This window comes from Ursus maritimus, unplaced genomic scaffold, assembly GCF_017311325.1.
Source record: "Ursus maritimus isolate PB19 unplaced genomic scaffold, ASM1731132v1 scaffold_23, whole genome shotgun sequence".
Classification (NCBI taxonomy): domain Eukaryota; kingdom Metazoa; phylum Chordata; class Mammalia; order Carnivora; family Ursidae; genus Ursus; species Ursus maritimus.
The window spans coordinates 8,177,201-8,204,423 of record NW_024424786.1 but is presented as its reverse complement, the minus strand read 5'-3'; the positions used below and the strand labels follow the sequence as shown (position 1 = coordinate 8,204,423).

General features: G+C 48.4%; 1 protein-coding gene across 2 annotated transcripts in view; it reads right to left on the bottom strand.

The window, feature by feature from the left end:
• Positions 1-27,223, bottom strand: part of NAV2 (neuron navigator 2) — a 383,478-nt gene that overhangs the window by 134,664 nt on the left and 221,591 nt on the right. For both annotated transcript variants that reach the window (XM_040638895.1, XM_040638894.1), the window contains exons 8-10: positions 23,911-24,023; positions 18,779-18,887; positions 16,016-16,405 (exon numbers count right to left, since the gene is read on the bottom strand). In XM_040638895.1, the coding sequence (XP_040494829.1) occupies positions 16,016-16,405; positions 18,779-18,887; positions 23,911-24,023 (612 nt within the window). The remainder of the gene's footprint in view (positions 1-16,015; positions 16,406-18,778; positions 18,888-23,910; positions 24,024-27,223) is intronic.

The window sequence follows — 27,223 nt, the reverse complement described above, 5'->3', positions numbered from 1 at the left end:
TCAAGCTTCCCCAAACTGGCTGCACCCTTTAGCAGCTAAACAGCCTTGGACAGGTGACTTCTCTCATTTCCACCGGGGAAAGCTAGCTTGCCGAAGGCTGGACTCGCACTGACTTCTCTCAGTTTGCACATCCATAAAATGGGGATAATAACATGTCACAGGCCCTCTAGGAGTTCTCCAAGATTCAAAGAAGTAATACCTGAAAAAGTACTCCAGGAACACTGGCTACCATTAATACTATGAGTAATTAGTATTACTACTAATAGCAGTACTGCTATTACCACCTCCTTCCTTTCTCCCTTCACACCACCCCCATCACTAAGCATATACAGCAGGTCTGGAAGAAGAAGTTAAGAAATGTGGGAACAAAAGACAATCCCTCTGCTCAAGGATGTCCTGGTCTAGGAAACAGTTGTACAAACAAAGAAAGGAACTGAGCGGAAGGTACTACCTTCCTGGGAGGTATTACCAGGTGCTCGGGGGGACAGGGAAGGCCACCTAGCTTCAGCAGATCCTTAAAGGACTATGGCGGGTGGGTGGGAATGGAGGTGGAGGAATCTCAAGAGAGAATAGATACATGCAAAGGCACAAAGGTACAAGAGCATGGTGCCCACATCAAGGAAAATGCCAGAGGTCTATAGTCAGGACTAGCATGCAAGTTAGGGAGAGGGACGGACAGTGAGGGGAAGGAGGAGATGATGGGAAATGAGCCTGGGCAAATGGATCGTGCATCAGCTACCCAAATATAAAGGAGGTCCTACTATGCGCCATGCCCTGTGCTACACACAAGAGATACGTAGTAAAACAGATAAGGTCTGTGCCTCCACAAGGCTTACAGCCCAGTGTGGGGACCATGGAGGGCCTTATATGTCATGCTAGGCACTAGAGGTAAGAAGTGGCAGACCATACCTTCCAGAGATGACCATAGCAACAACTCCCATCCCACAGGCTCTTCTTCGCCATCTTCCCACTGAGAGACGACATCTATGTTCCCTTCCCTCCTCTTGCATCTGGAGGGCTAGGACTGCTTTGGCCAATACAGTATGGTGGAAGCGACTCCCAAGGGTCGTGCATAAAAGGGGATGGCCTTGGCTTGGCTTCACTGTTAACACTCGCCCTTGGAGCCCTAAGCATCTGGGTCAAAAGTCTGCCAATCATGTTGTGAGGATGCTAAGCCACACTGGAGAGCCCATGTTCGTCCTAACCTTCAAGTCACCCCAGCCCAAATGTCAGATGTGTGAGTGAACAAGCTTTGGGATGGCATGGATCTCCACTATCAAACTGGCTCCAGCCCTGGAGGCCTCCCAGCTCCAAACATGGCGGAGCAGAGACGAGCCACCTCCACTGGACCTTGCCCCAGTCCCTGAAGCAAAGACTCCATGAGCATAATAAAGTAATAGATTCAAGCAGCTAGATTGTGGAGGCATTTCTCTTATAGCAAAAGAAACTAACGCACCGGGACACCTGGGTGGCTCAGTCAGTTTAGCATCTGCCTTCAGCTCAGGTCGTGATCCCAGGGTCCTACAATCAAGTCCTGCATTGGGCTTCTTGCTCAGTGGGGAGCCTGTTTCTCTCCCTCTGCCTGCCACTCCCCCTGCTTGTGCTCCCTCTCTCTCTCTCTGAGAAAGAAATAAAAAATCTTAAAAAAAAAAAAGAAAAGAAATTAACCCACTGAGTCTCCCCAGCAGGCATGTGGAGCCATTGAGGAGTTCTACGCAGGTGGCAATGTTGTCAGATACGTGCTCTAGAAAGATTTTTCCCACTCAAGTGTAGCATGGATTTGTTGGATGGGCCTTGAGGTCAGAGGTAAGGAAAGCGACGAAGGGATGTGTGGGGAGAAACAGGAGCCGTGAGGCCAGAGAGAACAGTGGCATGAGATACTGTAGAGAGAAGCCACCACGCTCAGCCACTGGGGTTCCAGCAACAAGGAACTGAAGAGCCTGAGATTCCTTCCGGGTTCCGGCTGTCGCAGGCAACGGATGTGGGAACACGGGAGGAGAAACAGGGTCAGGGGAAGAAGAGGAGTTAGATTTCCGACACACGTGGCTCCAGCGGAAAGCCTGGAACACCTGACTGCCTTCCTGCTCCCAGTCGGACTGTGTGCCTCTGAGTCTGGACTCCTGAATTCACCAGCTCTGTGACCTTGGGCTTGTTACTGATGCCCTTTAAGGTCCCACCTCCTCCTCAGGGGATGGGAAGAAGAGTGCATGGACTACCGCGTAGGTGACACGAGACGATGCATAGAAAGTGCTGCACGCTGCCTGGCATTCAGAAATGCTCCCTGAGTGGTAGCTGCTCTTGTTATCACGATGATCATGACTATTTTGTTTAAAGACTTTACGGACTTGAGAGAGAAACTGAGGGCGAGCATGAGCAAGGGGAGAGGGAGAGGGAGAAGCAGGTTCCCCGCTGAGCAGAGAGCCCGATGCAGGGCTCGATCCCAGGACCCGGAATCGTGACCTGAGCTGAAGGCAGACGCTTCACCTACTGAGCCACCCAGGCGCCCCACAATGATCATGATTTTTTTTTTTTTTAAAGATTTTGTTTATTTATTCGACAGAGATAGAGACAGCCAGTGAGAGAGGGGACACAAGCAGGGGGGGAGTGGGAGAGGAAGAAGCAGGCTCACAGCGGAAGAGCCTGATGTGGGGCTCGATCCCATAACGCCGGGATCACGCCCTGAGCCGAAGGCAGACACCCAACCGCTGTGCCACCCAGGCACCCCCATGATTATTAATTGTTACGCACACTGGGTCAGAGGCTAGACAGGCTCTTTGTACCCAGACGGCCCGGCTGCAGGGCAGTGAATGAAAGTTGTTCCCAAGGAACCTCACACACACATCTCTGGCGAACGGTTTATTCAACCATAAAGTCCGTGTCAACTTCTAAAATAGCTACACAGCCTGCAAAGGAGGAAAGCCAGTGTGTGAGCTGTCCCCCAACTTTGTCTCTCTTCCTCTCTCCCAACTCAATGGTTGAGTGCTTTTAATTAACAACTCCTACAGAGTAAGGCAAAAGTCCCTCGATTAATAAAGCTCTACCTTGCCATGCGTGGTTCTGAGGTCTCTGGGTGGCAAGGAGTTTGTAATTGTGTGTTTTGTTTGGGTTTGCAGTGGGTGGGGGGCCACAGGAGGAGAATTTCCTTGGACGAATCCGGGCATCACACTGACAAAGGCTGGAAAGGGTAGGTGAGTGAAATGCCCACATGTGTGAGCTCTAACAGTAGGAGACCATAGAGTGGCGAGGCGCTTCGGGAGATCACTGTGCAAACGGACTCCAGCTCTGAACCTTCCTGCCTCTGACCACCTCCTCAGTTCTTCCTTTCCAATGCACAGAATCAGTGTTGCCCCCATTCACTTTCTGCACAGGCACCTGGGGAATGTTGACACAAGTGTTTCCAATGCTTCCGTAGGGGCCTGTGACATTGACTGGAAATGAAACACGTAATAATGCTTTGGAGACAAAGAAAGGTTCTTGCTGGAGCATCTGCCAGCATCTGCCAAGTATCTGCAAGTATCTGCCAAGTATCTGCAAGTTTCCATGCAACCCAGCGCTCTGAGCCTGACCCTCCTGAGCCCCATCTTCCATTTGTCTCTCTCGCTCCCTGACATGGCACAGGGCGGGTGTCGGAGCTTCCAATGCCCCGAGGGTGCCCACGCTTCTTTTTTGGTCTTGCTTTCCGTCTGTTCAGAGCATGGCATCTAGCGACACTTTAAAAGCCATACTGCAGAGTTCTTGGGACACAGGCTTTGAATTCACTCCGATCAAATACCTAGTTCCAGTAGTGACTACCCATGGGAGCTGTTCAAGACACTTAGCCTCTCTGAGTTTGGTCTCCCTCACTGTAGAAAGAGGATGAAAAACAGCCTCTCTCCCAAAGCACTGATGTGAAGAACAAGTGAGACAAGGCACGGAAAGAGCTCAACACAGTACCCAGCACATAAAAGAGCCGCAAACGCAGTGTAGCTTTTGTGAATTTCTGTTCCACTGCTGCAGGGCTGGCAAATAGACACGTGTTAGTGGGCACCGTGAGGCCATTTCTCTGGCCTGCCCCCTTCTCTGCAGAGCCAACACCACATTGTTTCTGTCCCATGTTTCCGACAACTTGAGCTGACTTTACCCTTTAAACTTCACTGCTCAAGTATGTGAGATTTTTTTTTTAAAAGATTTTATTTATTTATTTGACAGAGATAGAGACAGCCAGCGAGAGAGGGAACACAAGCAGGGGGCGTGGGAGAGGAAGAAGCAGGCTCCTAGCGGAGGAGCCTGATGTGGGGCTCGATCCCAGAACACTGGGATCACGCCCTGAGCCGAAGGCAGACGCTTAACCGCTGTGCCACCCAGGTGCCCCAAGTATGTGAGATTTCTTATTTCAAAACAGACGACTGGGCAGTTCCAAGCTCCAAGCTCTGGGAACTGGGACCTGGACCATGTGACGCAGCAAAGAACCACAGATGCCCTTCTCCCACTTGTCCCAAGACCGAGAAGTGAATGCAGGCTTGATTTATAGCTGGAAGACTCTGGAGACACACTTGAGCCTCTCCTTAGACTTGAAATCTTGTTTCACTCAAAAACGATCAGCCCTCCAGAAGTGTCCATGCCAGGGCATCGGTCTCACCCCACAGTAATTGCAGGATTAAGAGAAAAGGTCAAACCCTCCATTTCTCAGGGAGATTTCTTATCAGGACCCTGGGGATTCTAGAAGGGATGCACTCATTCTCCCAAGGCGTGCACAGACCCTTGATTTGTGGTCATACCCCAGGCAGGACGCATTAGCCTCGAGTCCTCACGGGTGTTTCTATAAGCTGACATGTTGCTCTTTGTCTCTGGGCCACAGGTAGCTGCCTCCTGCCCCAGATGACTCACTCCCACTGATCCTACAAGGTCTGCTTGTAGACTGTGATGGTTAATTTATACGTCAACCTGCCCGGACCATGATATCAGATATCGGGGCAAACGCTAGACCAGACGTTGCTGTGAAGGTACTTCTTAGAGGAGGACGAACATGGAAACCAGGAGACTTCCAATAAAGCAGATTACCCTCCATAATGGTGGAATGCCTCATCCAAGCAGTTGAAAAAAGAGAAATAAAGGCTGATAGTCCTCAAGGAGGAGGAATTTCTTCCTCCAGGCTGCCTTTGGACTTGAACCGCCACATCAACTTTTCTTCTGGAGAACACGAATACACAGATCAACTCTGACACAGCGAGCGGAAATGTGACCACTGCACTCAAGAGTAAGAAACGGCAGGAGATCGTCTTAGTGAATATTCTCAGTGGGGAAAAAAACGAGTACGGTGAATAATAAATGCAGCTAGTCTGAGAAGGATAAAGGGAACCCCTTCTGTGTGTCAAATACTTTACACACACACACACAGACACACACACACCCTCTCTCTTTCCCACCACACACCTAAAAAGTAGGCTACTATCTAACAGATGGGAAGAGGCTCAGAAAACGAAGAACCCTCCCCGAGGTCACACAGCTGGCAAGCAAAGCGTAGGAAGTCAGGTCCTCTGAGTCCAAAGTCCGAAGTGTCTTCCATCATACTAAGCCCCTAGAGCAGCAGGATGAGAGGATCGTGAATTCCCAAGAAAATGTCAGTTTCTTATCTTGATCTGAGTAAAGGCACATATGCCCCCCCGAGTCTTTCAACATGGGCTTACTGTCTCGGGGCCAAAATACTCCCAAGCTTTCATCCAAATGTTTCTTTTCATGTTCACCTCAACTCGAACTTCGTCTTCTCCAACCCCCCCATCATAAATCTACTGAGCCACTCCGTAGCTGCTGACCCTTGAAAACAAACTGGGAAGGGTATTTGCAGTGATCTGTATGCTTTAAGATAAAAATAAACATGGGCTGTGTTTTCTAGATGAGAGCTACACAAAAGCCTAACAGGAACACGAGGGGACCTTTGGGTCTGTGACTCCTGGCTGCTCTCCATTCAAGGTACACGGGGGGCCTGCAGACCAGTGCACGTCGGCAAGGAGGGGGGGTCCCGAAGGATGCAGGACCAAATATTCAACTATAGCAAAGCAACAGATATGCCAAAGTCACACTGAAATTCCAGCACACAAAGGGAGAGAAACAACAAGATATTAGGCCATTTTTCCATCTCCTCCATGGGCTTAAAACAATTAAGTAACAAGATCCTCTTGGGTCTTCGTTTTCCTTAATAGTAAAATGACAATATCAGATAAAGCCCGAGTCTGGGGAATATGTGTCAAGACTCAGCAATTCAGAAAGAGTGCCCCAGGTGTCAGCCTCTGTTGTCTGGCATCTACTGAGAGCTACAGAGTTGGAGTGTATTTTTCCTGTTTGTGTAAGTACCCTCGGTGAATGTGAGCTCATGGGTCCCAGGTTTACCCTGAGAAGGACCTACAAGGATCAAAAGTGAGTCTCCCAAATACGGAGTACCCAATGGTCCGGCCCTGAGGACAAATCGTGTCGGTCATACCCCAGAACACACCCCAGGAAGACGGCGGCACTTGCTAAGTATTTGTCAACTTGAGAAAAATACAGTCTCTCCGTAGCGCTGATTAATGGACCCAAGGTGTTAAGTTCCCTCGGTTAAACACCTGGCGCCAATCTGAGTAATACCTACATGCTGCCGTGTGTTTTGTCGACGCTGCTTACCGACGAAGAGCCTGGCGGGGCAGGAAGTCTGTTCCGACAAGATAGCAGACAGTCTGGATGGTGGGAGGGAGAGGAAGGAGTGCCTTGCTCGCCTGAATCATCTCAGCAGTGAGCTCTAACCTGGCACACCGGCTGTCGGCGGGGGTGTTTAGGGGTATTCACATTTCCCACATGACTATCAATTATGGTCTCGCCCCAGACTCCATGCGCTGTGAGATGTCTCCCGGGGTTTGAGGATGGGTAAGGATGGAAGAGAATGGAACACAGTGAACACTGTCACTCTGCACCAGGCACTGAACTAGGAATTATATGTACATCCTGTCCCACTGACCCTTAGCAACATCATCGTTACTAAGAGGACGATCCGGAAGGATCCGCAATGCCCAGACACCATACCAGCAATCTTCATGCATTACCTCATTCCATCCACGGCAGCTCTGGGCATGATGATTCTCATTTTCAGAAGAGAAAAGCTGGCTTCCCAGAAGGATAAAGTGAGAACATAAAAGACCCCTACAGGGCCTGCTCTATTCTCCGATTGGACTTGGAGCCCCCCCAGTTGGCTTCCCAATGCTAACACTGATCACCACTTGCCTTGGGTTAGAATTAAGTGTTGACCAACAGGGCAATCTTCCCCACTGGGCCCTGAGCTATTTTAGGGCAAGGATTGGAAGGCTGTGGGGCTGGAGTTTTCCTAACGCCCCCAGAGGTACATTCTGTAGGCTGCCGCATACTCTGCTTAAACACTCAGCCAGCCCTGCTTTGGAGCTGGTTTGGAGGCTGACGCAATGTGTGGGCCCTGGGTGGGTGCCCACAGGCAAGAGGGAAATCTAGGATGGAGGGTGCTGAGGACAAACGTCAACTCTTTCCCAGCCATTTCTGGCACGGGCCCAAACCTGGAAGTTCTCCTGGCGCCTTTGTGCCCTTTGCCAAACTGGCCCCTGCAGCAGGCTGAGTTCAGTGTGAAGTCTCTCTGACCTTTGTGCATGTCTGTTCCCCAGGCTTGTCCCTACCCAGAGCCCTATCACTGCTCTCTGGACTCTCACAGCTTTCAACCAGAGCCCACCCCCTCCTGTCTTCAATCTCTAACCCATCATAAAAACACACCCATACCCATATGTCTTCATGCCCTTGCTCTTGACCTTGATCTGGCTGCTCGTTTATCCTTCAAGGCCCAGCTCACATGTCGTGAAGGTGCCACAGACGCTGGGCGCTAAGGTAGTGAACATTCTCTGGGTGTCCTGCTGGTACACGATCTCAGTGAAGCCACATGACGCCGCTGAGGGAGAGGCACGGGAAACCAACCAGCTGCTCAGGACACACATGGAAGAGAGGTGCAGCCAGCCACGGAATTCAGGCGGGACTCCGCAGCCCACACGCCGCCCTCTGCCCCTACCTCACAGCCCACTCTGTATTCCCCATCAGTGGTCCCCACAGAGCTCACTGCCTCCCCACTGCTCTCCAGAACTCTCCGTCTAATGACCACTGCACTTCCCCATGCCACGAGCTTCCCTCCATGATGGTAAGATCTAGGGGACTGGGTCTTGTTCATTTCTCTTGATCTATCACCTTTAGCACGGTCTCTAATACAGAACAAACTCAATAAACACATTCAAATGGAATTTTATTGCCTCTTACCCAGAGCCTCTCAGAAGGCAGGCCAGTGGGGGCGTTCCAGTTTCCAACTCCACGAGAGCCCATGCTTTGAGAAGCTCCAGGACCCGTGTTGGTATGAGTGGGAGAACAGGTGGTCAGAGCACCTCTAAGGACCCTCCAAGGAGGCCTGAGATATGGCTTTCTCCTCCCAAAGCACCCATTTTTGTTCCTTTTTCCCTCTCCTTCCCTGCAGGAAGCTGGAGGGAAGGGGGTGAGGGGAGAGGTAGGAAGGGATTCAAATCCCAAAGCAAGCTAGAAATTCTCAAGAAGTCAGGGCCTGGTTTCCTGAGAAGACAAGACACGCCCTCTCCCCTCTCTTTCCCATAAATTACCAGGTCAACATTTGCTATTAGTTACGAGTGGCAGTTTAGACTGCCCATGCCGAAACTGGACCACACGTCATTGCATGGAGCTGGTCCCAGTAAATCTTTCCTTAATCCTGGTCTCTGCCCGCTCAATCTATCGTCACCCACAGTGGCTGAAGTAGGCTGGGGAATGCTGGGGAATTTCTCCACTTTCAGCCTGCTGTCAGCTCGATTGTTCTTTCTTCTCTGATAAAACTGCCTACCCAGCGGCCGATAAAGGCTGATGGATTTCCCACACTCAGTAAATCAAGGGGTCGACTGCGGATGGAAGAAGCGCACAGCGGACGCATCCCCGGCCACCAGGGACAACCGGTATTGGTAGCCAGAGCCATCAATCCGTCAAACCACCGCCGTCAGATGACCTCACAAGCACGCGGGGAAAGCTGTCACTTGTTCTGTAACACTTGGGGAAATCGATCCTGCCCCCCACGCCACACTCTGTGCTCGCGTACTCGAAAGAGGGTTTCTTATGAAAACAGAGGTCACTGGACTTGCCTGGGATATTTAACACCAGGGAAAGTATCAGACAGGAAAAGTATTTATGGTTTCTGTGAATTCATATACCATGAAGACCTGTCAGCGAGGAAACGCCGAGGGAAGCAGAGAGGAATGGAAAGACCCCCACACTGGGACCTGGCCCAGCTCCATCAACAGCCTACTGGGCTCCCTGGGGCTTGTGGCTTCACGCTGGAGCTCCACTGTAGTTTTTAAATGTGTGTGCGCACGCTCACGGGGGTGCGTGCACATTAAGAAGATGACGGTGCACTGGGGACAAGTGACTTGCCCAAGGTCTTAAGGATTGATCTGCCTACAGGGCTGAGTCGTTACATTTCCTAGAGCACAACCCTTCTAACACCAACAGGACCTGCCCAGTGGCTGACCGGCAACCTGGTCTTCCCAAGCCTTTGAAGAGCCCTACAATGCAAGATCATTGCAGAGCGACCAACCCGGAGAGAGAAGAGCTCATCCTTTTCACATCCCAGAAGTGCCTGCCACACCCTGCCATGACCCAGGGCCTTTGAGGTCAGCCTCACCTAAAATCATTTATCTTGGCCCGAGGGCACGTTTTGGCTATAAGGAGTATTTTGGCTTTCTCTCCTACCAGTGTGCCAGGAACAACAGTCTAGCAAGGTCACTTCAGGTCTGGCCTGGAAAGACCATGAGAAACATTTACCAGATAAGAAAGAGCCTTTCATGTTATTGGTGCCACCTTTTTGACTCATGGTGCCAGCTGCGGTGATCGACACTGACGTGGTGAGAATATCTCCCCCATCTGTCCATGATGGTCAATGAGGAAGGGAAAGTAGAACAGGGGTACCTCCATCTTCACCCGCCTCCCCCGGCACATGGCCCTCATGTTCTGGGCCGTCTCCCTTTTCCTGTGCCGTCCATGTCCAGCTCACTGCGATAGAGAGGTCAAAGCTGTGGAATAATCAGGCAGCACAAGACAAGGCCACGGACAGGACAGACCATGTGCCTGGGCCTTAAGCTCCAGGGGCTTCCGTCTTCAGCACACGTTCATCCAGGGGCAGGTGGCTGGGCTGGCTTCGCTGATGGGCAGTTGCAGCAGTCATTCAACAAATACTTATCGACTGCGCACTACGTACTCCAGAACAGGCGCTGTGCCAGCCCGTGAAGATGTGACTCTAACCTTAAGAGCCCGTGACAGGTACGGGCTCTGTACCTTCTTCACGGTGAACACACTGAAACAGTCTAAAAATATTTTGTATGGGTGTCTTGTTTTTTATACACATACACGCATATTTATAATAACTCTGATGTAGTGCTATCAGCACTATTATGGGTAAGTCAAGTCCAGAGGAAATAATCACCACCTCTGCTTGGATGGAATCACAGAAAGCTTCCAGGAGGAGGTGAGCTGGCAGCAATGATGGACGAAGCGATCTAAGCACAGGTGTTGCACATGCGAAAGATGCGTGCGAGCATGAAACACCGGTTCCAGGTGAAATGCTGTACCCTCTCCAATTCATCTGTTTGTATGTGGTTCACGTGTTGAGTGACCTCGGGGAGGCGAGTGGGTTTAATGAGGTCATGAAAAGGGTGGGGCCCCCACGATGGGATTAGTGTCCTCTGTAAGAAGAGGAAGACATACCAAAGTCCCTTCTGTCTGCCATGTGAGGACACAGCAAACCAGGAAGGGGGCACTCTCCAGAACCCAACCAGGCTGGCGCTCTGATCTTGGACTTCCAGCCTCCAGAACGGTGAGAAATAAATGTCTGGTGTTTAAGTCCCCCCCGTCTGTGGCCTTTTGCTAGAGCAGTTGAACTAGGACACAGTCTGATGGATTTATGGAGCTACAAGTAATTCAGCAGGGCTGGGTTCCTCTGCTTCTGAAGAACTGAGTCCCCCAGCAGGCACCAGTCCCATACACTATCTGTTGATGGAGAAATCCCCGATACCGAGCAGGGAAGACTGCAGCCATCACAAAGCCAGCTCTGAAGACCACCTAGCTCACCACCCTGCTTTCTGTCCCACACTACACTAGCGGTCAAGACGCATTTGAAAGACAAACCAGCTGCTGCGTTTGCTCCTTCCTCAGGCCTGAATAACACCAGCCCTGAGTCCTAAACCAATAGAAGACAGAATTAAAAGCAAGCCAACCACCCATATTGGCCACTAGATGGAGCTACGCATTGCACCAAAAAGACAACAGAGGTGAAGCTGATTTTCTCCAAGTCCTGTAGATAGAATCATTCCATTTCACCGCTAGTGGCAGCAAGTTATATAAGCCCAAGGTCCCGGGAGGGTAGGCATGGAGAACAGACCAGGCACAAATAGTCATTCAATACCTACTTGTAGTCTCTGAGTTTAGAAAAATAATGGGCATGGCCTGCCTTCCAGGAGCTCCACCTTGGATGGAAGACAGAGAGGGACAGACAGACACAAACACAAGCGCGTGCCAGTTCTTTGAGCATCCTGGACTCTGCCAAGCACTTTTCAAGTTCTATCGCTGAGTCTCAAAGGTTAAGAACTTGTCCCAGTTCATTTGGCAGAGCCAGGATTAAATCTCAACTCTGTTTGCTTTTGAAGACTGTTTGCTCTCCCCAACACCAGCCAGCCCCTCTCTAACACTTCCCACACAAAGTGACAAGTTCACATCTAAGGTTGGGAGTGAACCAAGGCCACCAGAAATACACAGACCGAGGTAACTCGGGCCGGGGACTTCAGGAGGGCATCCCAGACGAGGGGTTTCTTTTATTATTATTTTTTAGGAGGCATCTATTTTTTAGGATCAGTCAGATGGGCTTGAGGCAAAAGGAATGCCATGGAGAAAGAGCCACGTCCTGAAGCATCAAGCCCTACACATGCAGGTAGCCCAGAGCAGTGGGGAGTGTGGGGCGTGTGAGGGGGTGTGGCCAGGGCGAGGCAGGGAGGGCAGCTGACGAAAAGACCATAAAAAGCCTCCCACGTTCAGTTGAGAACTGTTCCCACAAGACATGGGAAGCCATCAAAGGTTCTTGGAAAAATTTCTGATGATACATTTAAATGATCATTTTTTTTTTCCAGGAATGGATGTATACTTTGGAACATGATACAACTCAGTGCCTCCTTTTTGAAAAGAAAAAAAAAATCATCTTTCCAAACATATGGATGCTAAGTCTGTCCTTTTAATTTTATTCTATACCATATGGCACTTTGAATTTTTAGATCAGTAAACGGACTGACTTCACAGATCAAAACTTAGCAAGAGAGATCTTCGTCTGTTATTTTCATTTCTTTTCCATTAAGTACAGCCAAAGCCCAATTTATCAATCTAATAAAAGTGGCAAGGTCCAGCGACAACTTGTAAAGTACTTAGACACGCCAAGTACGTACAAAGTGCAATGGAAGAGTTTAATAAATACACACTCAAAGAGACAAAAGGCATTTGCTGTTAGGTTCTTAGCAAAACTCCATGGAAGTAAAGTAATTTCAGCCCACCTTAGGGAGAACTGACTGAACGATGCACACAGGTGCACGTGCACACATAGCCAGTGGAGACAATGAACTGGAAACAGCAAAAAAACAGCTACTATATACCAAGCTGGGCTACAGTGCGTCGTTTTAAAAAACCCAAGGTCATAGGTTTTCAGAAACCAGAACTTAAACTTCCATGTCAGGCATTCTAAATAAACTCGCTGTAAACTTTCACAAAAACTTTCTTTAAAGAGTCCCCAAAGGGATTTATATATTACTCATACATCAGGGTTGTTCCCACTAAGCCAAATAAGCATCTGGATGAAAACTTTAATCATCTCGCTGTTTCCAAGTGTCTGGATGTTGGAGGTTGATAAGACATCTAGACCTTGTCTGAAACTCTGTCTTCATCAGATATTTGCCATTAATCAGATACAACGTCAAAGAGAAATACCTAATTGTAGAAGGTTAAAGACCATATTAATTGCAGTGCTGCAAGGCTTAGGGGAGTGAAGGGATGGACCTAATGTCACAGAGCTTGAAAAGTGCAGAGCAGGGCTCCGGCTCCATCTGACATCTCAGTCTGTTTTCTTTCCACCGCATCAACCGCTTCAGTGAAATGTCTTCTTCAGCAGATCCTGAAGCACAGAATTAGAGCCCAGTCCTTCAATACCTCCACGTTGCCATGTGTATAAGAGGGAAAAGAAATGAGTACGAAGGACATGAATCTGCCCTGAACTCAGCATATGAAGGCAAACTGGTAATGCGGCCTCAAAGCAGAAACTCACATGCATTTCCGTTGAGTAGAGTCCTACCTAACTTGTGTTCCAGAGAGTTACAACTAAAAGGAGCAATCGATGCCATTTCGGGTTCCCCTTCCTCATTTTGAGAGTAGAGTTCTACACTAAAAGAAATGGGGAAGAAAAACCAGACCAGAGTTCTCCAATTTCAAAAATTGGGTGGTTTGCTTACATTTCTGCACTTTTATCTACACTTGCTCTGAGCATATCTCACTTGCTCAAAGTGTAAGCTTCCCGAAGCAGGAACTGAAATGTAAACACTGGTGCTGTTTCACAGGGATAGAAGTTATGGCTGAAGAGCTGAAAGACTGGGAATGTCTCACTGGGACAGGACTGAAGTTCAGTGGGCGGTGTTTCAATGTCTCCACCTTGTGGACACGGTTAATACTGCATCAAGATCAGACACCATCTACTGAGGATTAAGACAGACAAAAATGGAAAGTCCAATCCACATTCTGAATGGGAAAAAAAAACATTGGAAAGTTTTGAGTAGGGCCTTTTTAAGGCCCACTTTAACACTCTGGCATTGTATGGAGAATAGACGGCAGTGGACAAGATTTGAAACAAACCAGATAGGAGATTGTTGCAACGGTCTGGGTGACAGATGATGATGCCTTGAACCATGATAAAATATTCCATTTTTCACCATTAAATCACAATGGGAAATTGCTGTAGATTTTGAATTTATCTGAAGGAAGAGCTGATGGGATTCACTGGTAAAGTGGATATGGGGTGTCAAAAACTTAATAAAGAGATTTAATATATAAAAAAAGACTGACTTGACAGTAAAATGAACTACTATAGGTTAAAAAAAATCTCAAAATAACTCAAAAAAATTTGGGTAGAATATTACAGTGGGAATTGATGGTGGTAATCTTGAGGCCATGCTGGATACCAAAAGTCTTCCAAATAATAATAAAAAGGTTAAAGTATGTGCAATTTTAGTAATAGGTATATATGACTATTTTTCGTGCTTATGGAAAACCAGAAACACAAAATGATGCTCTTAGTTACACAGATCATTTCCAGTCCATTAGTGTTCCCAGCCATTCTGGGAAGCAGAAATTTGTCACATCGTAAGGGTTTGGTGGGTCCTGTCTTCCGAGGTTTCACTCACCAAAATGGTTCTAAAAGTGACAGCCAGAAAGCCAAAGAACCTCTATAGCTGAGATTTTCATTGAACAAAAGAACATGCTTACTCAGACAGGAAAACCTAAGCAAAAGTAATTTTGAAATAAACTCCAGTATTGTGCTATTTTAACGTAGCAATGAAGTATTAGGCAAGGTGGTCTAATAACAGGCTCTGGCTTTGAAGCCACAAACCCTGGGCTCTGCCTCCTAATCACTTTGGGACATTGGGCAAATTATTTAACCCTCCAGAGCCTCAGTTTACTCATCCATAAAATGGGAATTATGAAGTCACCCGCTTGCTGTGAGAACAGAACGAGATAATGTATATAAAGGCTGGCCCGGTGCTCTGTGCACAGTGGGAGTATTAGCTATTATTAAATTATGAAAGTACTGACTCGCCCTTGGGGGTCCTGATCACTCTGTCTGTGGAAAGGAACGGTATGATTATTCTGCCCGATTTCTATTATCCGCAATTTGGACGCAAGCATGGGAGAGGAGGAAAAGACCGTGGAGAACTTCTGTACCAGTGAGGCTAACAGATGGAGAAGTCAGGCAAGTGAAGTAAACAGAGGGACCTTCAGCTTCCAGAGTGACCTGGAAGTGGAGCTAAAATGAGGCGGCCGCGTCTCGTGCCACGCACGGCCACAGTGTGGCTTAGACCCCGCCCCACCACTCCCCCGAACTTCACAGGTAAGCAAATGGATCACAGGGAGGCCGGTTTGTCCCTTCATCTATCGACGCATGTGTTCATTCATTCAGCACGATTTCTAAGCGCCTGTACATAGAGGGCACTGGGGATAAGGCAGCGAACAAGCCAGCCAATGTCCCTGCTTCGTGGTGCTTCTTGTGGCGTAAGCAGGAGGGGTCCAGGAGACAGTAAAATAGAGACACGGCATCAGGATAATTTCAAATAGTGATAAGCTTTCAAAGGAGCATAAGGCGACGATGGAGAGGATGAAAGCATGGGGCAGGCCACGTAACTACTTCAGCTGAATGGTCAAGGAGGGCGCCAGGCAAGGTCGGGGTACAGAATCGAGGCAGACAGTGCACAGCCCAGGTGCCAGTTACAAGCTTAATGAGAACGAGGAAGAGAAGAAGCAGCCACAGCAGAGGAAGCACGGCGGGTGGAGAACGAGGAGCTCTGAGAGGAAGGTGAGGGCCAAGTCCCACAGGACCAGGGAGGCCATGCTAAAGAGTCTGGATTCCATCTTAAGTACGAGGCTCGGTTTAAAGGACAAACACAATAGGTTTGTTACCAACTGTCACTCTGGCTGCTGCTGGAGCCTTGCTAGACCCCCCAGCAAGTTACTGGCTACGTCTGGACTGCAGCCCATGTCTGGTGACTCTCATACCACACAGTTCCCCGCCATACCACAGAGCCCTGACAGAGCAGAAAGTGAAGTAGACAGTTTGATCTCCGTCAGGGAACTTAAACAAAGCCCTCCAAAAAAAGAGAAACTGTCAAGCCGCCTCCCGCTCTGCGAAAAGAGAGAAGCCCCAGGTACTCACCCGCTGGTGATGTCATCCGTCCGGATGTTCTTGCTCAGAACATCCCCATCACTCATGTAGCCGGGGGCATCCATGCTGATGCCTTCCAGGTCCATCTCGTCTCCTGCCTTGTCTGAGACGTCCACGTGGCACACGCTGCTTCCCCTGGAGGCCAGCTGCCTCCTCAGAGGCGCGGAGTACATGTAGCGGCCCGACTCGGTGTTGATGAACCGGCTGGCATTGGCTCGAGGTGGGTACCCGTTGCCCATGGAGGGGGCGTCTCCTGCTTGGAGCCGAGGGCTGGACTGGCCGAGCCTCCAGGACAGGGGAGTGGGTCTGCCGGTCAAGCTGAGGATGCTGCGCCCGCTTATCTCCGTGGTGACGTTGGTGTCAAATGTGGTTTCCAATGTGCTGAAAACGTAAAACCAGCCTTGGCTTAGACAGACCCTCAGCAGTTTATAGGTTCTTCAAATTTTCTTAGAATTATGAAGTATTTCCTATATACAGAATAGGATCAGGTAACAGCCACTGATGTATCACACAGAACGTTTCCTTTGTGAGGATGAAAAGACGGAGCTGCACGTCTGTAGAGCGCTCTGAAAACGCCCAGCAGAGACTCTCCCCCTAGAACATGGTACAAGATAGCCACTACCAATTCCTTTTGTTAAAATGATCTTCCCTATCGGCATCTTCTTCCCAACCCAAGAAAGGAAAGAGAAAATGTCGTGATGATAACGAGGGGGCATAACGTACCCATGGGCACACAGCTTCTTGCACACTGTGTGCCAGCTCCCCTTCCCACTCTGGAGCTCCCAAAGTCACCTGTCACGTGCCCAGCTCCCATGGGACCAAGCGGGTGGGGAGAGCCCTGATTTTCTAACTCAAAGCTCTCTTTCCCCCACACTTTTGCTTCTCCTACATTTTCTCCAAAAGGACACCTAAACTTTGAGGGGGGGCAAAAGCCTGGGAGACAAGTAAATACCCAGGCTTGAGGTCCAGAATAAATTAAATTACAAGGATCTGAACCTGCCAGGAGACTGAGCTCATCCCTGGCACTGGAAAGACTCCTGTGTCTACTCTTTCCAGCCAGGCAGTTCTTGTGTCCCAAGCAAGCTGGTCAGTGTACCTCCGTGGAGCATACTGGGGTCCTCCGACTGGGCAGAGAGGGTCTTTCCTGCAGAAAAGGTACCAAAGGTCTCCCAGCTGTCATCATGACCATCCTAGCCCATGCCAAGAAAGCCATCCAACAGTCGCATCCCCCAGCAAGTCAGTTTCGGTGATTAGGATGGAAGGAGGATGTTTCATTCTTTTTTTTTTTTTTTTAAAGATTTTATTTATTCATTTGACAGAGATAGAGACAGCCAGCAAGAGAGGGAACACAAGCAGGGGGAGTGGAAGAGGAAGAAGCAGGCTCATAGCAGAGGAGCCTGATGTGGGGCTCGATCCCACAACGCCGGGATCACGCCCTGAGCCGAAAGCAGACACCTAACCGCTGTGTCACCCAGGCGCCCCAGGATGTTTCATTCTTGATCACAGAGTCCCAGGGCCTAGTGGCTGGCTCCATGCCATCCCATAGCTGAAGGTCTGGCGGGGGGCACCCCACTACCACCCCCTAAGTTGACTGTCCTCTGGAAGAATCAATTTGGTGCCTCAATTGCTTTTTGTTTCCCTTTGATCCTAGAAATGGCCTTACTCTCCTCATACTGGGGACCCCTTATTTAAGATAGAACCCAGAGTGCTTCACCCGATCTCCCCAAGCCGCCGGGAGAGGGGAAGCCCTGCTGTCTCCTTGCTCTATTCATTTATCAAAGAGACTGAAATCAGAGAACAGGAGACTCCTTGGGAGTTCACTGGGGTGACTAGGACTTTCCCCTCATTATCAAAGCCCGAGCACAAACCATAAAGCTCGGTTCTGCCAAAATCCACCGAGGGGTGTCTGAGGGCTGCGTCTTCTTCAACTTCTTGCTGAACAATGAAAACAACCTGATGAATGTTTCCAATGTAATCCTAGATTTCATCCAACTAAATCATAGTTTAAACATGATCATAAGTTTTTATAAATATTTCCTTACGTGTTTTATACACGGGCATGACTAACAACATTACAGAGCGCTGTGTATCAGAAGACGGGGTAGGAATTCAAGGTATTCGCTTTATCACACAGGTCAAATATAGTTCACCTGCTCATTTTCACAGCCCAATACAGGCTTGGAAAATGCAAGTAAAGCGAAATCTAAATGGAACTGGTCCACAATATTCTCTGTCGAATGGATTTAGCAACCGTTTGCTTTGGAGAGGAACCAGTCTACACTCATTTTTGCTCCTTACATTTCTCTTCTGCACATCGCATGGCACTCCCTGTGAATTCCAGCATACCTGGGGAATCAAAGTTATTTATTCCATTATTGCTGAGTCAGCATGAACACACACAGGAGAAGCTGCATGAAAATCAAGTTGCCTGCAATTCAGTAAGAAATTCATGCTGCAGGAGCGCCTGGGTGGCTCAAGTTGGTTAAGGGTCTGCCTTCAGCTCAGGTCATGATCTCAGGGTCCTGGGATCGAGCCCCACATCAGGGTCCTTGCTCAGCAGACAGCCTGCTTCTCCCGCTGCCTGCCACTCTGCCTGCTTGTGCTCTCTCTCTCCTCTCTGTCAAATAATTAAATAAAATCTACGAAAAAAAAGGAAAGGAAAGGAAGAAAGCAAGAAAGCCAGAAAGCAAGAAAGCCAGAAAGCAAGAAAGCCAGAAAGCAAGAAAGCAAGAAAGAAATTCACGCTGCAGATACCTGTGTGTGACCTGAGTCCCCCGTAAACTAGACATGGTCTCCTCCAGATTCTGCCGCAGGTCGGCGATGTTCTTCACGGTCCGCAGTCGCCGAGCCTCAGGGTCTTCTCCTGGAAAGATGGAGGTTAAGGCTTTTAATTCTCTGATCGATCATGAGCTCTGTGAAACCCACCATGTTCCACGCTCACCGGGAGGCGCTTAAGGATTTGAGAACAAATGGATGGATGGACGCCCAAAGGAAGTTGTTAAATCCAAGGAGAGAAGTCTTTCTTTCCCCTCCAGGTCCCTCCTGAAAAAGGCCAAGTCTAGCTTGTAGGAGAAGCAAGGCACCTCGTCTGAGGGGTAAATACATTTGAAACGGTCTCCAATAAAGATACATGCAAGATAGGGCTGAGCCTTCCCACGAATCATCTTCTGCCCACTCAAAGCAGGTGAGGCAGTTTACCTTCTCACCCACTGGTGATAACGCGCTGCTCTCTACCAGCCCTACTTCGTAAACAGAACTTGCACAGTGGCTAAAAGATCTTTACTTATTAATCACAAATACTCTACAGAGAGAGGTCTGCCTCTTTCTGTTAGATTTACTATGTCATCTCAAAGTCTCGTTCCTCTAACTCACCGGCCGTGGGATTGGGGGAAAGGTGCTAACCCTCTCTAGCCTTCTGATGCCGGAGTATTCAAATGAGGACAGTAACAGCACCGACCCCAGAGGACAGGGGTAGGGATTAGATGGGATGGGGTCTCGAGATGCCTGAGCGCAGTGCCCACCGCAAGTCCCGACTCACGCCCGCTGGTGCTGCAGAGTGGGAAGCCGTCGAGGGGATTGAGGGCTTCTCTTCGGGGGAACAAGAGACTTCTATTCTCAGGGCAAGATTTTCTGCAGGACACCAGGCCAGGCAGAGGTCAAGCTGGCACAAGAGTACCAAGAAAAACAGGTCACATACAAGCTGGGAAACCACGTGCCCTCAAGAGTAGCCTTGCTCTAGGTTCTCCGGCTATTCCGCTTGGTTTGGGCTAACACGGCGCAGAGGAGATGGGGAATCACTCCAAGAACGATGAAAGGAAGCAAGAGTCTTTCCCTCGGAATAATTCTGGGGAGGGCTGAGAAGACCGCAGAACCACCATCAAGCCTCCTTAAAAGCCTGTGACTATCTCAAGCGTTGAGCAACATTTCTAAAGAAATCTCCACAGAGGACACAGCACGCATGGGCAGGAGCGAGGAGGATTTACAACGGACACCAAGTATAACTCCCAGCGGCGGCCGTCATTGATAAGGCAACAGGCAGCTAAGCAATGTACAGCATTGACTTTCGTTCTGAGATAGACCAGCTTCCACAGGTTGCTGCGGACATGGTGGTGCCTGGAGGCTGGCAGATGGACCGAATGATAGATGTGTGATTTTATGGAGGAAACTGGCTCTAGCCAACTCTCTTGTCCTTGAAAATGCCAAGTGTTTTCAATTTTCTCCCCCTTTTGAACCAAGAGAAAGTTGGAAGGCATTTTTCCCTTATCTGAAAAGTGGTCCAGCTTGCATTTCCTACCCGATTCTTTAAAAATATATATACGCATGTGTTTTGAAAAGAAAGCAGTGATGAATGTTTACTCACCTCCCCCGAGTGGTGCTGGAAGAATGTAACTGCATCTTGCTCCTGGGGCCATCAGGTAAATATCTTTTGCTGTCAGTTTGGCCACATTCTATCTATGTAAGAAGGCCAAAAAGGTACTGACCCTTTGGACAGCTCTAGGCCCTGCAGTACACATTTATCAAAGCTAAGTCTAGGCACACAGCTTCAAATTAATTAATTAATCACATACCAAAGCATAATAATTATACTTATTTCTTCAAGTCTCTCCTAATTGACATGTTCGTCTGCTAACTCTCCTTTAGAAATTCAAAGATCTTTGACATGGGATGGTATCTCACCCTTACTCTTCGTAACTGTCACACAAATCTATAGATGCCTGAGACATCCTTATTGTCCAAAAATATTTGGTTAATGCCTGAGACATATTTATTGTCCAAAAATGTAGGGTTAAAGAAAAAGCACAGACTCTCTGCATTTTGACAGATAAAGACTTGAATCTGGCACTGTTGCCGGTTAGCCCCTTGACTTGGAGTAAGTCACTTATCTTTCCAAATGCCATCTCTAAAATGGGGATAAAAACCCTCCCTGGAAGGGTCAGTCGGAGGATCAAATGAAGATATACACGATATCCCTGGCACAAAATGAAGGCTTGCTGGAGTTGAGTTTCCTGTTTCCGCCTGGGGTGGGGTATGTGGGGGGTTTCTGCTGGGAAATGTCTGCTCCCCTCAGAGCTCTACACATACCAGATTCTAAGAGCAACGCCGAAAGGCAAACCGGGGACCCAGCCGCCTTGCTCAGGTGATCACATTCTGAATTGCCAGTTCTGCCTCCTCGGATGATGTAAGATTCCTCTACCAACTCACAGCCCCAACAGAACAAGACCACCACCACACTCTGGAGGAAAGAGAGGCTCCCTCTGCCCATATACAGGGATCGTAAGCTATCCAGTGGCTCTCGGCAGCGCTCCTGTATGTGCAAGGTCAGCCTCCCTCGGACCACTGGTCATGATGGAGAGGACACCACGTTCTGATCAGGTAGAACTGAGTTTGGAGGATGTCAGGGTGTTATGAGAGAAACATGGAAGAAACCTGGGATTTTCATTTGGAGGAAGGAGGCTTAAGGAAGAAGCTGTTGTATGGCCAAGAGAGGAAATTATCTATGAGTTACAAGAGCTGGATTACATCTAGATGGCTTATATCTGATCACAGGAGAGTGATTAGAAACAAAATAATAAAGAATTCTGTTACTAAAATCAACAACAAATGGAAGGGCTGCCTTATGAAGGAGTAACTTCCTGGCACAAATATTCAAGCAGAGACTGAAAGACATTTCATCAGTGATGGACAGGAGGGATTCATGGATTGGAGAATAAACAGGTGTGTGTGCTCCCTTCTAACTCTACAACCCAAGATGCAGGTCTCAGCTGTAATGCTATGCAAATGACAAAGCACCATGGGAAGATCCACCTAATTCCCCACCTAAAGGAGGGGAAGAACAAAGCAATTGGTCAAATGTCTCCTAAATGTCCATTGTCCATTTCTTTTTTTTTTCTCCCCCCCCCTTTTTTTTGAGAGAGCGAGCAAGTGAGCATGGAGACCAGTGAGGGGTTCGATCTCATGACCCTGAAATCATGACCTGAGCTGAAATCAAGAGTCGGACACTCAAATGACTGATCCACCCAGATGCCCCCTAAATAGCCATTTCTAAATACACCTACTATTCATTGTCATTTCAAGGGATCAGCTGTGGATAAGTTAATTTAACCTTGTACTACTCGTTGTCTCCATAAGATAATTGACAGTACAGTCACACATTTGATTTCTACTGCTTGAATGTAAAGATAAGCCACTCTGATTAAGAAATTCCCATCAGCAAAAAAGAAAAGAAGGAAGGAGGAAAAGAAGGAAGGGAGGAAGGAAGGAAGGAAGGAAGGAAGGACGGATGGACGGAAAAAATTCCCATCAGTGACCCATGCCATCAGACTTCACGAAAACCAGAGTGCAAGACTGGCTGCACAGATCTGTCCCCCAAACCAACTACAGCGTCTCAGGTTCTCTGTGTTCTTCCTTGGTTGTGCAGGCCTGATGCAAAGGAAACACATGGAGAAAGAGAAAAACCAGTGAAAGATCACAGGCTGTAATCTGTCACTCTGAAATTTAAGTGTGATGTGGAATGTTCCCTGGCTGCTGCTTTTGCTTTTCAAATGTGAATTTTGCCGAGCCTGGTGTCTGACATGAATCCATACTACTCCACGGGACACACATCTGATACATGCCGGGCTCTTGGCGCGCTGGACCAGCCCCTTTGATGTGTGCACATAAGAACACGGTCTGGAATGCGTGTGGAGACCTGAGCAGTCGCTGAACGCCACGCCCTTCTCGTCGCGGGCCCTTTTGCTGGGCTAGCCGTGTCCTCATCTGCAAGGGGGCCACAGAGCTTGGTGAGAAGGAAGCACCAAATCAATCCCAAATGTGGGGCCCTGAGCCACTGCAAGATGGATCACTTATAAATGGCTTCAAAACTCTGCCCCATCACTGTGCCCAGCCAGCAGACCCAGAAGGAAATAGTTAAATCGCTCAGATCCTCTGAAATTAATCTTCAGAGTTAATGGTGAGATGGGTACGATTCCATCACGTGGGCTGCAGACCAATTCCACAGCTGTAATGTGGCTATTAAAATGGTGTGGTCATGGATATTTAGTCTAATAAATGGATTTTAAACATGGATTCAATTCTTAACCCGACTCTGGAAGTGGTAAGATATGCGAAGAATAACACAACCACTGCTAAATATGTGGTTTACCACTTACTTCCCTGATTAGAAGTTGCTGGAAGAGAGGGCACAGAGCTGGGGAACAGGGAAGACAGACAGAGGCGGTGGTAACTCCAAATGCACCATGGTAGGAATCCTAACTCGTCAGCTAACTTTTCTCCTTTAAGAATATGACAGTGTAACATTAATAAACCAGTATCTGTGGAATTAACTACATGACAACTGTGGATTTTATGTTTTCACATAACATAATACCCCTTTAATCATCATCGTCTAGGTTATACTGAAATAAAATTTAGATTTGCTCGGTTGTTTCTTTTCGGTAAAAGAAGCATGCTGTATTTTTCTTTCCGATTAATGGAGGATGCTAAGAATGCATTTTCAATCAGTGCTTCCACACAGGAGAGAAAAAAAGACAGTATCTTATAGCTCCAGATCTTGTTTGAAAGTGACTGTATCTGAAGACTAAACAAGGAGATTCAAGGTTAAGTGTCAGAGCAGCCCAGACCCCGTACATGAACAAGATGAAATATATATAAAAATAGGATCTGCCAATCAGTAAGAGACTCATTTACAATTCTGGGGACAAGGCAGTGGATTGTGTGAGAGAGGACAGGGAAGAAAGAGAAGAAGGAAAAAAAAAAAAAAGAAGTTTGTTTAGCTCATCTGTCAATGCAATAGTAAAGCAACTTCGAGTCAAGCTGGGTTTGTGCCCTTCCAGAGGTGGTCATACAGGAGGCCTCATCACCAGCAGACACAGGGGCTCCATACTCACCAGTGAGTTCTTCCAGAGCAGGCTGTCCACTCTTGGTGTAGTGGCTGGGCTCCATGCTCACACCCGCGGAGCTGGATTCAGCAGTCACGTTCCCTTCGGTGTCTGTCTGGGACCTTCACACACAAACCAAAGCAGACACACTTGTCACGAGCAGTAGCTACCACATCTGGACCACTGTGGTCTGACCACAGCACCCACCATCACTCCCTCCTACAAGCAGCTTTAGAACAGCAGACCAGCAGACTGACTCTAAATAATTCATCAGCGCACGTGGAGCGAGGTCCTAGAGACAGAGAGAGCCACCGAACTGTAACAGATGAAATATTCATTGCCCAAACGGAGGGTCTGCAATCCCTCACTGGGGAATGCTTCTCTGAATCCCCATCAGGGAGCTAGGTCTAGCCAGCAAAATGCTGGAGAGTACCGCGTGGTTTGGATCATTTAACCTCTGCCAAAGAGCAACTTCTAAGTACTCAGCAATGCCAGCACGTCAAGCATAAAGATGACTCCATTCACAGCCCCACGGCCCTCCCCAAATCTTCCTGACATGGCCGTCTCTGAAAAGGTGACTATAAAGCCAGTCAGGAGTGGGTGCCAAGCAGGTGTGTTTGCCCTGTACGTCTCTGATTCAGAGCTCAGATCTTCGGAGATGAAAGGTCTCATTGATCATTATTTCAACACTTGACTGAAATCTGTACTTCCCCAAACCTTCTCTGTGCCCTCATTTGTCAAGCAAATCAAGGCAACTGCTTCATGCAACGCGTTCTTGCCACAACCACGTCTGCTGACTTAGGCATGGCATGCAAATGTCGTAATTGCACTCAGATGCATAACCCTGGGTGTAGCATTATTAATTCATTAGCATCCTGAGCTCATTCAACCAGATTTCACTCTCTATGAAGAAAACGTTTGCCAAGAATGCGAACTGTCTTAAACGTGGGGGATGTACCGAGAAACCTCGTATCTATCCTGCCCCGCCTTTGCCCTCCAAATGAAGCCATCAGTTCCAAATTCCTGCAATCTCCAACCTTTGAGGATATCTGGATTCCCATGGTTCTTCTTGACCCCCCAGGCCAGAGCCGAAGCTCTCATCATCTCTGCCCTGTAAGCACTGTGTAAACAGGTACACTGCCTCCAGCCCGGAGGCTGCAAACGGCAGCCAAGTATTGGAACCAGCCCACGGATTCTTACTGGTCTGTGTAGTATTTTAACGTTTTTTGAATTCATTTCAACGTTTTAAAATTGGGAGATTTCGCAAGAAATATCTGGATTTCTGCCTTGTCCCTTTCTCTTCTTTTTCTTTCAGCAGAAACAAGAAAGTCCTGATTGACTTTCTTGCAGGGCGCCATCTGCTGGTCCCAAGGGATGGTTGCTCCCTCCAGAGAGGCCTGGAACTCCTGCCCCGGTCCCATTACCCCAAGCTGCTGATTTATATTACCTTTTGGGTCTGAATCAGGCATCTGAATCTGTGCTCTCTATTCTAGACTGTTTGTAGGTCTGGTCTACTCCCCACACCATCCTCCACTGATTTTTGTGATACTGATGTGATCACATCACTCTGACGAAAGGCCTCTGATAGTTTCCATTGCCCACAGAGAAAGTTCTGAAGTCCTTACTGTGGAAGACCGTGCCCACTGGGGATTCTTCCTTCACTTCCAGCCTTGTCTCTTGCCACTCCTGCCCTTTACGCATAGCCCCGCCCTGTGTTCCACCCTTGTCTTCTCTCCCTTCCAAGATCACATCATGCCCTTGGCAGTTCTGTCTTTGTAGTTACCGTGACCTGTGCCCAAAGGCTCTTTTCCTCTTTCTTCTTCACTTTGCTCCCAATCTGCCTTTCACCCACATGCAGTTCCCATGTCATCTTGGCCAGGAAGCCTCCCTGGGCGGTGCTAGCTGTTGGTTCCCCCTGTGTGTTTCTACAGGGCTCTTACTCGCCTGATGCCGATACATTACAATGGGATCTAGTTAATAATCTTTCCTCAACTAGACAGCTCTCTGAAAGCAAAGACTGGCTTTTTTGATATGTACCTACAAGAACTGGGGCTGGTCAAGTTCACATGTAGAGCAGAGAGTTAGGGTGTGGTGAATGATCAAATGAGAAATTTTTAAGTCTAGAAAGATGCTGTGTACAGGAAGGAGCATTAGACTTGGAGTCTGAACCCTCCGAGGTGTAGGAGTAGAGCTGGCTGGACGTAGCCATGCACATCTGAGAAGTCACGTCACACCTCTGACCCTCAGGGCCCTCATCTGTGCAGCAGGGCTTACAACAGTGACCTCCCCTGGCTGCTACAAGAATCACACGTGATAGGACACAAGCATTCGGTCAGGTGTCAAGTGACAGATGTCCAGAGTTACTTCTAAACTGATAAACAGAATTCACTCAGAGTGATTTTAGAAGATGATTTGTCTTTCTTTTATGCCTTGGTAATATCACTAACATGGACAGATTCGGGGGGGGGGCAGTGCAAATTATCTGCAGTGAGCCATGAACTTGAGCAAATTTTATTTTATTTTTAATTTTTAAAGGTTTTATTTATTTATTTGCCAGAGAGAGAGAGAAAGACAGCGAGCACAAGCAGGGGGAGTGGCAGGCAGAGGGAGAAGAAGGCTCCCCGCCTAGCGGGGAGCCTGATGCGGGACTCGATCCCAGGACGCTAGGATCATGACCTGAGCAGAAGGCAGACGCTTAACGACTGAGCTACCCAGGCACCCCAAGCGAATTTTAGAGCACAAGGGAGTTTAACTCATTTAAAAAAATCCCCTCATTTGGGGCGCCTGGGTGGCACAGCGGTTAAGCGTCTGCCTTCGGCTCAGGGCGTGATCCCGGCGTTCTGGGTTCGAGCCCCACATCAGGCTCCTCCACTATGAGCCTGCTTCTTCCTCTCCCACTCCCCTGCTTGTGTTCCCTCTCTCGCTGGCTGTCTCTATCTCTGTTAAATAAATAAATAAAATCTTTAAAAAAAAAAAATCCCCTCATTTGATCCAATCTCACTCTACAGATGGGGACAATGTGGTTCAGAGAGACACAGTGATTCAGAGAGTCAAGATTGTTTCGGGCTTAAGAACTCGGTCCCTCTAGTTAGACAGACTTGGGTTTTAATACTAGCTCTTCTAGCTATTAGCTCTGGACTTGGTACAAGTTATTTAATTACTCTAAGCCTCAGTTTGCTCACCTACAGAATGGGGATTTCCAAAGTAGCTAGCTCATGGAGTCTCCGGCATGATCATACCAGCCAAGGAACAAAAAGCCCTTAGCTGGGTCTCTGCACATACTTGGTGCATACTCTCCATAGCTACCCCCGTAGGCAGGGCC